This window comes from Haplochromis burtoni, unplaced genomic scaffold, assembly GCF_018398535.1.
Source record: "Haplochromis burtoni strain Fernald_Lab_line unplaced genomic scaffold, NCSU_Asbu1 Contig_318, whole genome shotgun sequence".
Lineage (NCBI taxonomy): Eukaryota > Metazoa > Chordata > Actinopteri > Cichliformes > Cichlidae > Haplochromis > Haplochromis burtoni.
Window position 1 is genome coordinate 693,801 of NW_024582679.1, and position 15,683 is coordinate 709,483.

General features: G+C 40.9%; 1 protein-coding gene across 4 annotated transcripts; it reads left to right on the plus strand.

Annotated features, from left to right (window-relative positions):
• Positions 1-53: 53 nt before the first annotated feature.
• Positions 54-15,683, plus strand: LOC102311426 (pleckstrin homology-like domain family B member 2; the record flags this gene model as incomplete). 4 transcript variants are annotated; one of them, XM_042228342.1, is given in 17 exon segments in its annotated part: positions 54-190; positions 2,663-2,737; positions 3,581-4,530; positions 4,664-4,996; positions 8,663-8,797; positions 9,399-9,536; positions 9,758-9,904; positions 10,692-10,802; positions 10,882-10,971; positions 11,061-11,198; positions 11,889-11,988; positions 12,934-13,132; positions 13,236-13,326; positions 13,407-13,559; positions 13,680-13,899; positions 14,038-14,123; positions 14,285-15,683. In XM_042228342.1, coding segments are annotated over 16 exon segments (3,087 nt in total). In that variant the 5' UTR covers positions 54-190; positions 2,663-2,682.

Consider the following 15,683-nt stretch of genomic DNA (forward strand, 5'->3'; position numbering starts at 1 on the left):
CCCTCCCTCTCTCCTGTGGAGGAGGATCTCAGCGGAGAGTTGAGGGTGGGAGGGGAGAGGGTCTCCAGCCTGGTCCTTTGTCATGGAAAGACTTTAGTGTGCTGTTTTAGAGAGAGAGAGGGGGATTGAGTGGACTTCAGCTTCATCACTAAAAGATCCTATAAGTATGTAACGGGGACAGAAAGCAAAGGTCAGTCGCTTTTCTTTTCTTTTCCTTCAAATTTCGCTTCAGCAGATGCCAAACTGGCTGGTCGGTACAAAGAGTGATGCTCCTGGAAAGTCAGGCGGCTGTGTCAGACTTAAGGTTGCGCGTTGTTTCTGTTTGTTGTACATCTGTCTGCGTCTGTGCTTTTACATGCTTGGAATAAATAAACGTGTAAAGAAAAATAACTCTTGTAGGCTAAAAAAAAGTTTATCTTTATTAACTTAACGTTGCCAGAAAATGCTGCAGCTATTCAAAGAAAGTAGATGACAAAAACAGCAGTGGTTATCAGCAAGTTTCCAGACTACTCACCACAATCCCTATAGGTACAGTGCGCTGTGAAATCAGGACATTTTAATGATTTTTTTTATCATAGCAAAAAATAAAAAAATACAATCAAATCTTCTTTTTATATTACCTTAACCTCAAAGTTAATGCTTTGGTTTGCTGGTCAGAAAACTTTGAAGATTTCCTATATGTTAAAACACATATTCTACGTTATATTCTGGCTCTTTGTAGACCCTCTAATTAGATGAAAATTAAACTAATTGTTAACTGCATGGGATTTCCCTTCACTTTTTTCCCTTGCATGGGAATAAAAATGACTGAGGCATAAGGCGACGGCAATTTCAGCACGTTAGGGCCTTAAAAAGCAGTGTGAAAGTATTCCTTTCCTTGTTGCCACACATTAGATGAAAGCCAGCTTATCAGTGGTCATTCCTCAAACTGTTTACATCTCCTTGTGTGTTTATGATCTGCACCTCCCTGCTGGACTGCAGCCCGAGTAATGCAGTAAAAACTCATGCTCTTGACACGAGACAGTTTTTCTTTTAGGTCTGGAGAATGAACTCATACTGATTGATTGTGTCACTGTGTAAAAGGATACCCTGTTTCCTGTAGGCTCACTCTCCCTCTTCCTCCAGACAGCAGGAGCAGAAAATCTTGGATCAGCCATCTCTGTCTCACTCTGTGTCTGTGCGTGTGGATACAGGAAACGTCTGACTCTTTAAAATTCCTCGATAGTATCACCAGAACCAATAACATCCTTACTTTTCTGTGATCTTTGTGAGTTATGACCTGGAGCGAGGGGATTTGAAGATGGATTTCTTTCTTTTATTTAACATATTTTATTTTTGCCTTCCTTTTTCTTTTCCTCAGAGGAGAGCGCACATCTTTATCCCCCACTCCACCCCACTGGAAAAGCATGAGATTGAGGGCTGTGTGATTATGTTTATATAATTATCCAATCTACTCATTAATTAGCCAATTAAATGTTTTTTCAAAGACATGTCAAAACCTATAATCCATCAAATTTTTTACTTAAATTTTTTTTTTTTTTTTTTTTTTTGATTTTGTGCATTCAGCATGAAGTGAGTCTGGACTTCAAACTGTGTGTGAATGACTGGTCATGAGTCTGTGGCTGAAACACTGATTAAGACGCAGGGCACTGCTTTTCAGATTTGGTTTTTATTGGTGACAGAGGGCCAGACATAAAAACTTTCCTCTAGACCTGTTTTAATACTCAAGTCTTTAGGAAAGTTTTTATACGTCCTTATTTTCTGGCATTTTGAAGGATAAGTTAGCAGAGTGGTGACTTATTCTGTGGAATTTGTATTTTTTACGTGAAATATTAAAGATACAGTCCCTCCAACCTTAAAAAATGTAAATAATTTCAACCTGTGGAGCTCAGTTATTGCTTTAGCTGGTTAATTTTGGAGTTATCAGTTGCTATCAGGCCAAGGGGGAAAAAAAATTAAATAAATAAAAAATTCACACACATTTTGCAAGCAGGAACTATTTTCTCTTTTACCAAAATACAGCCACCGTCCATATTACTCAGCAGAAGAAAGCACGTTGAGAGTGATAAGGTGTCGTGTTGCACATTAGCCATTCAGCCAAGCTTTCCTTTTAATGGATAGATGTGGGTGGCAGAAAGGAAAAAAAAAAGAAAGTCTCCATGATTTAGTAGCTCATCCGGTTCATGCTCAGTGGAAAGTCACAGGTTAAGTAATTTAAGAAGTCCATAAAGAAAGTGGTAAGTTTTGTTGTCATTGGTTACCCAAACCCTCATATCAGGACAAATAAATCATCATTAAAGTTTGACCAATTTTCTAGGAGGACTGACCGATGGATGATGGACACCTCGCTCTCATTTAAGCCTGATAGTAACAATCTGATATTGTTTACATGATATTGTTTACAGTAAAGTTTCTTAAGCTTTTTGAGTAGCTGGGTCCTGATTTCTTATGTGAACACCAAAAGACATTTCTATAGCCAACATCTCCAAAACTGGAAACTTACTCAAAAAACAATTTAGATAAATAAACAGCAGTAAAAGCCATAGAAAAATATGCAAAGTATCTAACACAAGGAAGAATCTGGTTTATAGTAAATTCCTGTTTTTTTATTTTTTTAGGTTTTTCATTGATGTATATTGATTGCCTCTCCTTTCATGCACAGGACAAAGCTAAATCAATGTGATGAAGAGCATGCTTCCCCAAAGGAGTGCTGTCGCCACACTGGGCTACAGCTCAGGTAAAACAACAACTGTATCATATTACTGATTACTACAATTACATTATTCAGAAGCGACACTAACAGGAAATGACATCATACAATTACATTTAATATTTATTACATGCCATTTGAATGGAATATGTTTCCACCTTTACGGAGAGAACAGAGTCGGCTGAATCACAATAAAGTGGACTATGAGTATTTGGTTAGCTTTCCTGGAGCAGCTCCGTGTCTTTCCAGTCCATCCTCAAAGCTTCTGGGTTTCACTTAAAATGATATCTGAGTAAATGTGCATTGTGGAGCAGCCGTCTGGACTATAATTTAGACACTGATCTGCTGGAAAAAATGCTGAGAATTTTATTTGAGTCTAAAGAGCGCAGTCATACTGCAGCTATTCATGCAGGGAGAGCTCACACGAGAAGCAGTGCACTTCACTATTTATTTCATTTTGCAGGAGTTGTGAACATTCTTTCATCTCAAACAAACTCCCTAATATTTTGTATATTCAACGTCCGGTCACCCATGACTCAAGAACCACCCCCCTGGCACAGATATTTTGGGTGTCCTCTTGCTGCCGAGACTATGATGTATTCTGGCTGGTCTTGGTCCACCAGCATTCTTCCATTTTTAGAAGAAACTTAACCACTGATTGAGCCAGTGTTTGTATTGGGCTCAGAACTGTATGAGAGTACATTCTTTGCTGGTTTCTCTACCCCCCACTTACTCAGCACATATGTGATAGCCCTTCTTTTAAGCTGAGCTGCTGTTTATTGTATTGAAGTACTTAAACTAACTTGACTGCTTTATGTAGGCCAAAAATAGACTGGCTTTCATGGTCTCTCAATTTTCACTTTTTTGCAGACTGTGTGAAGATTGAGCACAGCAGTGGCAGCTCAGTGGCTGGCACGATGCTGAGGGGCTCCCGTTCGAAAGCCGAGCTACAGGAACTCATGGAGACGCTGCAGCGCAGGAAGAGCGCTCTGGAGGCTAGTCTGAGGGCAGCAGAGTGCAGCCGCAAGTACTTGAGTACATCTGTAGGAACCCAGCCCACCAGGCCGCTGTCGATCCTCAGTAACACAGATCGTCCCCCTTCTGCCGCTAGAAACATCTCTTACATGACCAGCAACAGCGTGCCGCCGTCACCTCGCCAAGGTGATCGCCAGCTAAGCTCTAATGGCTTGCTCCGTCACTCCCAGGCTCGCCACCAATCCCAAGACAGCTTGCTTCTCTCAAATGGAAGCTCTATGGTCTCCCCTTATGGGGAGTCCATACCACGTTCTCCCAGGGTCAAAAGCGGAGCAGCCAGTATGCCATCCAGCCCCAGAATGACCCGCAGGCTCTACTCACAGGGCAAAGCTTCAGGAGACTCCCGTCAGAGGAAGTACTCCACGGGCTCCCTCAACAGCCTGGGTATGCACAGCCGTTCTCTGCCACGGCTTCACAATGCAGCAGATCCACCTGCTCTGTCACTGCCGTTACGCCACTCAGTAGGTTCCCACCGAGTGGTCTCTGCAGGAAACCGGCGCAGTCTCTCCTCTCTGGAGCAGCCTCCAGATGTGACAGTACCAGCCAGCATGCCCAGCACACCCAGGAGGGCTAGCCTGGCCTCTCTGAGCTCTATGGGAGTAGAGATTGATGGGACGGGGTTAGATCTGGGCATCGGAGAGAGGAGGTTGTCCTTTGGGAAGAGTGGTTTGAGTCCGGGACAACGGGTGGGCAGCATCACCTCTCTGAATGGCAAAGAGGAGCTCAAAGACTACCACCAGCATCAGAGAGATGAGCGACTCAGGGAGCAGAAAGTGCAGAGATTAGTGAGTTCTTTTTACCCAAATTTGTGCACTTTTATTTCACTTTAACAATTTATTCATACACCTGTCTGAAAATGTAATCAGTTCAATATTTTCTTGGAATAATTTTAACCAAATATCAATCAATTATCTGCAGGAATGCCAGCGTCTAGAGACCATCTTAAACCTGTGCACTGAGTTGGGACAGGTAACGAGAGAGCCAGCGGGATCAGCTGTTTCTGACCTGCAGAAGATCAATAAGGAGCTGGAGAAGCTGCAGGTGTCGGACGATGACTCAGTGTTCTCCGACTCTCCGAGCAGCACAGCTCAAGAGAGCTGCTTTGGAGCCAAAGCCAGAGACTTCCAACTCTCTGAGGAGCAGCAGGCCAGCCAGCGTCAGCAGAGCGGCTATAGAGAGGCCAGATCCCACTCACCTGCTATCAGTCTCAACAGCAGTGCACCCTCGCCTTCTATGCATCACAGAGCCAAAGTAAGTCCAAAGAACCCGTTCTCTTTTATAACCACAAGTTTAGGAAAAAGAAATAATATAATCAGTTTATTAGAAAATGATGGTATCAACTGAAGTATTCAGAAAGAATAAATCTACTTGTTGTTGTGCAGTTTTCATTATTATTCTTGAAGTATCTTGTAGTTTGTAACATGTATGATGGAGTTCAGTGGTACAGTTTTGTCCTTCTAGTAGTCAGGAGGTCGGAAGAGTCTGAGAGAAAAACTACTGGAATTTTCTAAGGAGAAATTTACATAAATAAGAAAAGACTTCCTTTGTTTTTTGGTTTTATGGAGTCATACAAACTGTGGGGGTTACCCCACAATGATATAAAGTTAATGTCACATTGCCTACAGTCGATGAACATCCAAAGTCTAATTTGCAGTCAGCATCATATCCACACTTTAATGAGACGCTGCATGAATATTCTGAAAAACTATATTGATTCAGGTGTAGTTATAGCTTTTGTCTACTTCTGCTACACTTACACACTAAGTGTAAGCAGATTTCACTGTTTCCCAGTGGTAAATATTAGTGAGGTTGTGAAGCAGGGCTGGGAACTTGTATTTTCCCATCGGGCCTCATGAGAAACTGAGAGTCTTGTGGCTGCCGCACCAATAAGCTGGACTCAGTTCTGCTAAGTATTAATTTGATCTCTTTATAAGTTTATTGATGTAGCCCCCCACAGCAATCCCAGTTTGGGAAAATTAATTTCCCACCTTGGCAGTAAGGTAATTTATTTTTCTCATAAATCTAGGACTTGAATGTCAGGGAGATGTTTCTTGCAAATTTACTGCTGTAATTTGGTAAATTTGGTAAGTTTTTTTTCTTTGAATCTCCATTACTTTTAAGCGTGCTTCCTGGTGTTACTCCACAACTAGCCTTTGGAGTTAAGGCTTTTAGCTAACAAGTTAGCAAACAGTTATCTATCAAGCATAGAGGGAGCTAAATTTAGGGTATTTTTCTGGTCTCTTGAATTTTTAAAAGTTTAAAAGTGCATCTTTTTTGGCATCTCATCTCCTAAATATGTGAATATTTATATTGAACTACATGTTTATCTGTTACTTGCTAACGCTACTTCTTTGCTAACTTTGTTGCTAAGCCTATAGCTTACTGAAGGTTTATTAGAAATAGCTTCAGAACCTAAAGTAGCACTGTTGGTTGGCAAAAGGCCTTTTTAACCAGTTGGAAGACTCCTTCATGCCCCTGGTACATTTGAACTTAAAAGCTCATCTTCTCAGTAACTGTAACCACACAATGAAAGGTGAGAGAGCTCTCTCTCCCTTCGGCTTAATTTTAAAGCACACTGGGTGGCTGTAGCTCAGGCGGTAGAGCAGGTCATCTACTGACCGGAAGGTTGGTGGTTCGATTCCTGGCTTACTCCTAGTCTGCATGCCAAATATCCTTGGGCAAGATATTAACCCCAAATTGCTCTCCGATGCATCCATCGGAGTGTGAATGTTACTAAGAACAATGTGCTTGGGTGAATGCACAAGTTGTGTAAAGTGCTTTGAGTGCTGAAGAGTAGAAAAGCGCTATATAAGAACCAGTCCATGTACCATTCACTATATTTACCTGTTATGAAAATTGATCACTTGCTTTAAAAATTTGTCACTTGGTGAAAAGAGAAAAATTGTATTACTTTATACTAACAGAATAAACTAACAAGTTCTTGCAGGTTGTTGATGTAATAATGAGTGATACATTTGGACATTTGGAAAAGCTATTTATCTTTACCCTGGTTACTTCCTGGATGACTTTCACAGTGACTGAGGAGCGAACACACACTTCTGTGGAATGCAGTTAATCTGACTCCTGATTGCTTGTTTATCTTTGTCCGTTTATATATCAGAGTGCTTTTTTTTTTCAATCCAAGTTTTCCCATCCCACATTTCCTCCAAACTTCAGTTAAAACCTTGTTTTAAAGTTTTCTAGAGAGACCAAATATTTGTATTTGAACTCTGTTGAAAGAGTACATAAAGAAATGAGGGGTGGGTCAAAGTTTTGAGCTGCCACCCATTTCTTTATGTTTTGCTTCCACAGAGCCAGACTCGCTTGTAATATTTAAAGTTGTCTCGAGCTGTTTTGAATAGTTCTCCAGGGTTTCTCAACTTTGAACACTGAACTCTGAGCTTTGAATGTCCTTCAAGAAGCGTGGAGAACTTTTCCTCTGTTTTTGCCTTATGTCTGTACTATATTTCTATATGCCATATGTTTGCAGACATTTCTGCACCTATTTCCCATTTTACTAGCAACGTATATAGAAATAAGTAAGTGGATCAAGACCAACATGCACAGTACTGCATGACAAAATTGTGTCAGAGCTTTAAAAAATGATGTGTGCAGTCCCCCAAACTTTAAGGAAGGATAATTATAACAACTATTAGGCATTCTATTATAACTACTGTAAGTGTGTGCTGATAGTTTCAGTTTATGTTTATGTGGGTTGTTCAGACATAAACAGAGAAATCACAGTTACGCACAATCTTCTCAGTTACGCACAATCTTCTCACAGCTTTGATGTTTTCTCTCACTACTATTTTATAGATGTGTTGCAAACTAATAACCAGATGAACATGTTTAAGGTACAAATATAAAAGAAATCAAATATATCAAATACTGGAGTTTAGGCTCCCAGCCAGACCACTAGGCCAGTTTCTTTTCCACTCTCGAGCAGCAACAACCTAGGGTTGTGTCTGGTTTTAATGAAGAAGTCCTAGTTTTGTTTCAGTCATTCAAATTGTTGGGGGGGAGGAGACAGGAAATGACTTTATCCCACAGAGCATTAGCATGCGCATATGTGTGTGTGTGAGTGTGTGTGCGCAGCTCTGTGCAGTTGTGTGATTGGAAGAATGCTAGTGTATATGTGTGGCAGAGCCATGCGTTTTTCCAGATGTTTTGAACTTTCTGCTGAGGATAAATGGATGGAAGATGTTCCAAAAAAATGTAATTATAATTAACCCAGGTAATGTAGCAGATCCAGCTGTCATGTAAACACACGGTTATAAAATTAGGTTTCCAAGTTGATGCTATTATTTTCTGCTATGTGTCAGTCGTGACAGAGGTTTACAGACTCCAAATACCCTCTCTGCCATCTCCTGCATTCCTCAGAGCTTTGTGTGCAGTGAAAAGAGAGCACTCACAACCGATCTGGAAAACTAGAGCTGTTGTTCACATGAGCATCTGTCCAGAGAAAAAAATCAACATAGGTCCTTAAGGGAAGAATACCTGATATTACTGATATTACAGGATGTCTCGAATACACCTACATATGACTGTGAATGAGTGTTTGCAGGGTGGTGGTCGATGGTGCAGTATGTGGGCGTGCTTTAGCATGAGTGGTGGTGAAGTGCACTGATAGAGATTTCCATTACGGCCAGCGGAAAAGAATCCCTGCTGTCACTGATCCAGCTTGGATGAGTTAAAACAGCAGCTGCTGTCGTCTAATTCAATAAAACCTGATTCTGCACGGAGGCAAAGTATATCAGCATAATTTACACAGCAAAAAGAGAGCTGTTGTTTTTTGTGTAATTGCATAAAGTCTCTTTTTCCATTTGATCGGGGACCTTTGTTTGTATATTTGTACTTACACAATGCGCAGCCTCCTGGAGAGCCGAGCATTTATCTGCGTTCCTGATGTCGTTACAGGCTTTGGAGAGCGTGCAGCTGAAACAGGAAGTAACGCACATAGAGGAAGAAAGAATCCAAGTTTTGAATAACATAGAAGAGCTCGAGCAGAAGATCAAAGACCTGGACAACCAGATGGAGGAGTCTCTTCGAGAGGTAGACGGCACAGTGCAGCACAAACACGAATAGTTTGTTCTTCATTTTAAAATATTTAGCTAATCCGCTTTTCTGGAGATGAAAGAACCTTTCAGACGAAGACATGTGCACATATAATACTCCTTACTCTATTTAATTGCTGGAGTGTTGATGGAGCAGCATGACAATACGGGATATATCCATGGAGGTCGACTGCAGGGTACTTTTAGTTGGAAGGACACATGTTTTAATTCTATACAAGCAGGTAAATGAATCTTAAATAAAAGTGTTAGGTGTTTGTGAGACTCAGTGAGAATTAAAAACTGGTGACTTTATAACTGCTGGATGGTCAGGGTCACAGATAGAGATGGAAAACACCCTGCTGTGGGCTTGTCTAAATTTAAAACTAGGTGTTATTAAGAAAAGCTCATTGGAAAGTATCAATGGAAGAGTAATCATTGCTGATTAGAAATAATAAAGTTGTAAGTTAACTCAGGCTCCACAGATTAAAAACTGATGAAGCGAGCATCATGCTGAAATCCTGCGAATGTCCTATTCAGTGCACTAGTCCAAAAATGAGTCCAAAGGGATATTGTCACCCTTGCGTTGCTACTTCTTGCAGATGGAGGTGGAGTGTGCTCTGCTGGAAGGAGAACAAGAGTCGGAGATGGCCCAGCTGCAGAGGGATAAGGAGCTTCTGGAGCAGCTCAAGGGAAAAATTCACAATGTTGAGAAAATGAACCACACTGAGAAGTCACAGGTAAAAATGACAAGAAATGCAGTGAATTATTTCCTAGGGTTAGGTTTGTTATGAAATCTGAGAAGTATTTTTCTAGTATTCCACTAATTAGGATTTCAGTAAACTGAGCTAAAAAACAACAACTATACTTTGTATATTCATAGATTTCTGTTAAAGCAGTTTACCCAAAGTTTTACTCTTTCACATGGTTTGAATTTTTATGTTTCCTGGTTGCTCCTCAGGAGACTGAGGAGCAGTCAAAAAGTTTGGAGGACTTGGAGTTTCAGAAGCTGGAGAGAGAAATTAAGCAGGACGAGGAAAAAGAGAATCAGGGCCAAGAGCTGCTGCGAGAGATCGCAGACTGTCAGCGCCTTACTGTCACCCGCAAGGTACAACATGTGAAGTTATAGAAGTGTGCATGCTGCATGTGGTGCATGTATAACTCACCCGACATCGTAACACCCTAACCTGTATTTTTCTTCAGTAACTTTAATAACTGGAGCACTGTGGCAGAATTAATCCTAACAAGATGTTAAACTTAACTCAGATCTTTAGGGTGTGCAATTTTTAAGTCTGGCCTACACAGGAATATGGACACTATCAAATAGCACGGCTTCTTTAAAAAAAAACATTTTATATTATTTTTCTAGAGGGACTCTGTTACAGATATTATATACACATAATGAATAGTGACTTTAAAAAGTGCATTTTTACACAATTGAAGGTAAAAAGCAAACACGTTTTTTTAGTGATGATTGTAAATGTGCTTTTTTTTCTGTATTTTTGTTGAATTTACTACACTGTGGTCTGTTGTCATTAATCTTACTGCAGGTTTTGCATGAAAATAAAGCTTCAAAATTATGAGATTTGCAGCACAAAGCATGAACTAATTGCAGGAAACCATCAATGGTAAGCATGCAATGCTGAAGGCCAACTGAACACTTTTTTTTATTGAGTATCAAAACCCAGAAAGGGCACAGGAACTGGGTAAAGATATTTGCTTATAAAGAGGGTGTAGTATATCCCAGAAACTGAACTGCCTTTATTAGAATTTTCTGCCTTACTTTCTCAATATCTCTGCATTGCTTTTAATTTTTACCGCGTTCTTCTGCCTCGCGCTTTGTGAACGCTGACATATGTAATGTGTACTAATGCTGCGCTCCTTATTTCTCACAGGAAAGACTCATGACGCTCAAGAAACAGTCATCTCAGATTACTTTACAGGCTCAGCAGGAACGGGAGAATTTCCAGAGAGAGAAGAACAATTTGCTCGTCATGCTTCAGAAGGTTTGAAAATTCTCTGAATGTTACAATTGTAAACACAGCCTTCGGTTTTATTTACTTAAAGAGTGCCTCATGTCTGCAGGAGAGAGAGAGATTGGTGTCTTTGGAAGGAAAGTATGCAGAGCTGTCTGAGGGGCAGACCTTCGCTAACAATCCTGTGGCCTTCAAAGAGGTAGGAGTCAGTGGCACAAACAGTGCAGCTTTAGGTTTTTAATATTAAAAATCCTATTTCTCCTTTTCATTGCTCTGATTTCTGTGCAGCACTTGCACACTCTGAAGGAAAGACGGAGAAGCAGCAAGGAAAATTCATCACATCCAAATGACAGTCAACCTCATAAAAGGAGCCAGCAGCTGCTCACCACTTATGGCAGATCCCTCGGACGCACGCTTCCTCCAAAGGTCTTTAGGTTTTTTCAGAAAATCTGAGCAGACGGAAAAGGTTGGCTCAAACTGGAAGTTAATGCTTGCTCCCTCAGTCTGCTATGTTAAAGAGCACTTAGCGTGTCGACTTTTTAAAACATTTGCAGTGGTACTTTCAAAATGATTGTGCTCATGGAGATTCTGGCCTGCAGATGCTTTGCCCTAGTTATTTGTTTATCCCTTGAGAATGATCCACCCAAACAGGAATTCTCAGTTTCAGTCTGGGTTGCAACATCCATCCAGCTCATGAAGTTTGCATTTCTGTAAATGTTGAAGAATGAATAGAATAGAATTCAACTTTATTGTCATTGCACATGCACAGGTACAGGGCAACGAAATGCAGTTTGCATCCATCCAGAAGTGCTTTAGTGATATAGATATATTACAATATATATTAGGAATAATATAGATATGTAAGTATATTACAGAAATGGGTCTATTATGGTATGTTATAATGTACACGGTATGAAGTATGTTGTGAATATTCTATAACTATAGGTATGTACAGGCTGTAGTGAGTACAAGCTACTGTATGTACAGGATATGAACAGGAAATAAAAATATGAAAAACTATACAGAATATGAAATATATAACTTTACAGAAATCTGAGATATACAGCTATACAATGCAGTCCTAAAAAGCACGTGTGCTCTTGTTTCCCCTCTCAGCCTCACCTTCCTTTGTCCCAAAGCTCAAGCTGTGGCAGTGTCATCCCACAAGGCTTCTGCTTCTCCCCTCGGGAGGTGAACCTTCGCCGCTTGCCCAAGAGTGAGTCACACTGTCCCGTCTCATCTGTGTCAACCTCTTGGTAGTAGTTGTAGTAGTAGATCGGCTCTGCTCCTGGGGCTGTATGACTGTGAGGTCAGGAAATGCTGTGGTCCTTTGAAAATCTGTGTCACTGCACAAAGCAAGATACATTTAGTCTAAAACTGATGTTAAAAAAAACACAGAACAGAAACGCTACATTATACAAGAAAGAAAACTGGGATTTTTAGCTTTGCTTGTTTCAAATCAAGAAACAAATGCAAATCTCTTTAATGAAAAAAACGAAATTACAGCACTTTTGCAATTTTTTGCATCAAGGCAGTGATAAAATAATCATAAGATGCAGTCTGTCTGCTCTCAGTTTGCCTTTGAATGGGGTCGAGTTGGCAGTTATGGCACATTAAAAATTGTAAATATGTTACACTTACTACCTACATTCTGCCAGAACCTCATAGATTTGAAAAATAAATTCATAAACTCATCTACAAGTAGTGATGGGGACAGGTTAACTATAAAAGGACTCAGGAGCTCAGCAAGCTTGCTTTTATATAGGAATATAACCAGAATACAACGAGTTGAGCCAAGTGCAATACTGCAACGATACTTCACAGACAAGCTGCACTCATCAGCACAGACTGACTTAGATTGATTGCAACGTGCTGGCAATCTGTCTGCATTTACAAATTAGACAGCAATTATTTGCAAGCCTTTGCCAAACTGTCTGAGAATGATTACAGGCAGTCTGAGTCAGACCACATTTGTTAGGTTACCACCAGGTAACCTGTGCAATTGCCTATTTTTACTCTGATTACTCTGTTTTTATAAGAGCTAATCCTGTTTGGCCATGTAGTTAATGCATTGCAGCTCTTTGGATGTGATTTTGTCTGTTAACAAACATGTGTCCTGATGGTATTTTCAGTTTGTTATTTTAATATTTTCTTCTGTCAGCAGGCAACAGCCACGCACATATAAATGAAGACAGGCAAAGACAGAGTGATTTTTGCAACAGGTTGGTCTCTGAGCCCAACGTCTTCCTGGACTCTTTCTCTTACCCGGACAACAGCCAGACGTCAGACACCATCAGCGTGGACAGCTCTGACAGCCTGGAAACCAGCTTCTCTGCCTGCTCCCCAGACAACATCTCAAGGTTAGAGACAGGAAACACGATGAGCTACACATCAAAGGAAGTTTCTTCTTTCTTTGATAGTTCTATTTGTTACTGACAGCTTGTATTTTCCATTTATTATCAGTGCCAGTACCTCCAATATGGCAAAGATTGAAGAGATGGAGCGTTTGCTCCGCGAGGCCCAGGCCGAGAAGCTGAGACTCCTCGAGCATCGAGTACTGAGCCAAATCTAACCTAAATTGTAACCTTGCATGTCGGAGGTGTGCATTTTATTATAAATGTAATTTACTTACATGTGCAGGAGCGGGAGATGGAGATACGCAGGCAGGCTCTGGAGGAGGAGAGGAGAAGAAGAGAGGAACTGGAGAAACGGCTGCAGGAGGAAACAAGCAGGAGACAGAAGCTTGTGGAGAGAGAGGTGAAGCTCAGAGAGAAGCAGAGATCACAGGTATTCATAAAAACTCACGAGAAGATGTTGAAATCCAATCTGTAGTTCACATTAGCTTCGTGTAACTACATTTCAGATAAAGACGAGTAAAATGTCTACTTTCATCTAATTTTATCGCAGTCCCGACTGTTGACAAGATACCACCCAGTAAGAAAAGACGACTTTGATCTTCACGGCCACATTGAAGCAGCCGGACACAACCCAGACGCCTGCTTCCATCTGGCCATCACTGACAAAACCTGTCGCGGGTTCCTCGTCAAAATGGGAGGAAAGATCAAGACGTGGAAGAAGCGCTGGTTTGTCTTTGACCACAATCGCAGGACACTCACTTACTATGCAGGTGAGTATCTTTCTTTTAGGTCTCTACTTTGATGTGCAGCTTTTTTGGTGCGACAAAGTTGCTGCAGCAATGGCTGCTAACTTTGAGCTACGCTAGGATACTTTGACACAGCAGTTCTGTTTATACTCCCGGCTGCAGACAAACACGAGACCAAGATGAAAGGCGTCATTTACTTCCAAGCCATAGAGGAGGTGTACTATGACCATTTAAAGAATGCACACAAAGTGAGTCCGTTTACATGCGTGTGTTTGTGTATCCGTGGCATTTTACCACGTGGCATTGTATAGTATTGACACCTGTTTGTCCTTTTTTTCTCCTCCCCCTCTCCTTTACTCTGTATTATTTGACTTTTTTCTCAAAAATGACATTCACTTCCACACACAAGAGCCCCAACCCCTCGCTGACCTTCAGTGTGAAGACCCACGATCGGGTGTACTACATGGTGGCTCCGTCCCCTGAAGCCATGCGTATCTGGATGGATGTTATTGTAACCGGTGCTGAAGGACACATGCACTTCATGGTCTAACAGAGCTACAATTATTGTTTGCTAGGTTACCTAAAAAAAATATAAGCTTCAGTTTACACTTGAAGTTGTCTACAAATGAGCTTGAGCATAACTTCTGCTCAAATACAGACTTTGTAATGTAATCTTGTATAAGTAGATCAAAAGAAGTGGCATGATAGTTTCATAATCAAGCTGTTTACTTCTTTCAGCACTTAAAACTGTAGCTGTTGCATTTTCCAGTTTTTCTTTCCGCAGTACGCTCTTCCTGTTTAATCAGCTACCCTTCTAAACTGCGGTACACCCTAATGCTGCTTCACTACAGATGTATGGCTGTCCAACAGCTTCCTGTAAACTGTGGCCACCTCTTGCTTTCTTCCACCTGCAGTCTGGTTGCACTCGCCTTTAGGCAGACTGAAATTTTTTTCCTCTGATGTATTACTTCGATATCGTCACTAATATTCAATTATTAGCATACTGCATTTTAAAGTCAGTCACTTTGAATGCTGCTGCCAGCGTAAGCTCACTTATGCTTACGTGTGGGTCACTTCCATTTAAACGAACAAACCATTTTTCTTCACACATGCAAATTAAATTTGTGAAGGATTATCGTACGCACTTTGTGACTTTATTGTTTTAAGTTATTAGCAATTTTAGGCAAATATTTGACTCCTAGAGGCAGAAAATGACCACAGTGCAGTTAGATTCCTCTGTCTGTAGCTGTGGCTGCAGGCCTGACGTGAATGAAGCCATGTCGTGCAGCGGTGATGCTGTATGTGCTGCATCACCCACGTTCCTCACACCTTTCATATCTGCATTTTCACCAGCAGAGGTCCTCAGCGAGCCCTCAGACTGGAATGACGTAATCTGCTCTGGCCAAAGTCACTTAGTATATATGAGTAATTATTGAAAGCTTTAATAATCTACATGTTCAATCTAATCTGTTTACTTGTAAAGCCTAGTTTATCGTGCTAAAACAAATGACAGATTTTTTTAATGTGTTTAATATTTGACGTATTCTCTGGCTGTGTTTGATAATCAAAGATCACTGTCACACCAGGTGACGAGCTGTCGGGTTACAGACTGCAGGGCTCACTGTAGAGTGCAGATCAGGCTGCAGAGCTGACAGTGTTGCAGGTGAAGTTGTTGCTTTTTTGGTTGATGTCTCTCTGTGACCAGAGGCGTTTGCCAGGTAAACATCTCATCCTTGTGCTGTTGTGCACTGTGTGAAACATAAGCCTTGAAACCCCCGAAATTACTGCATTTATATATACATATATAT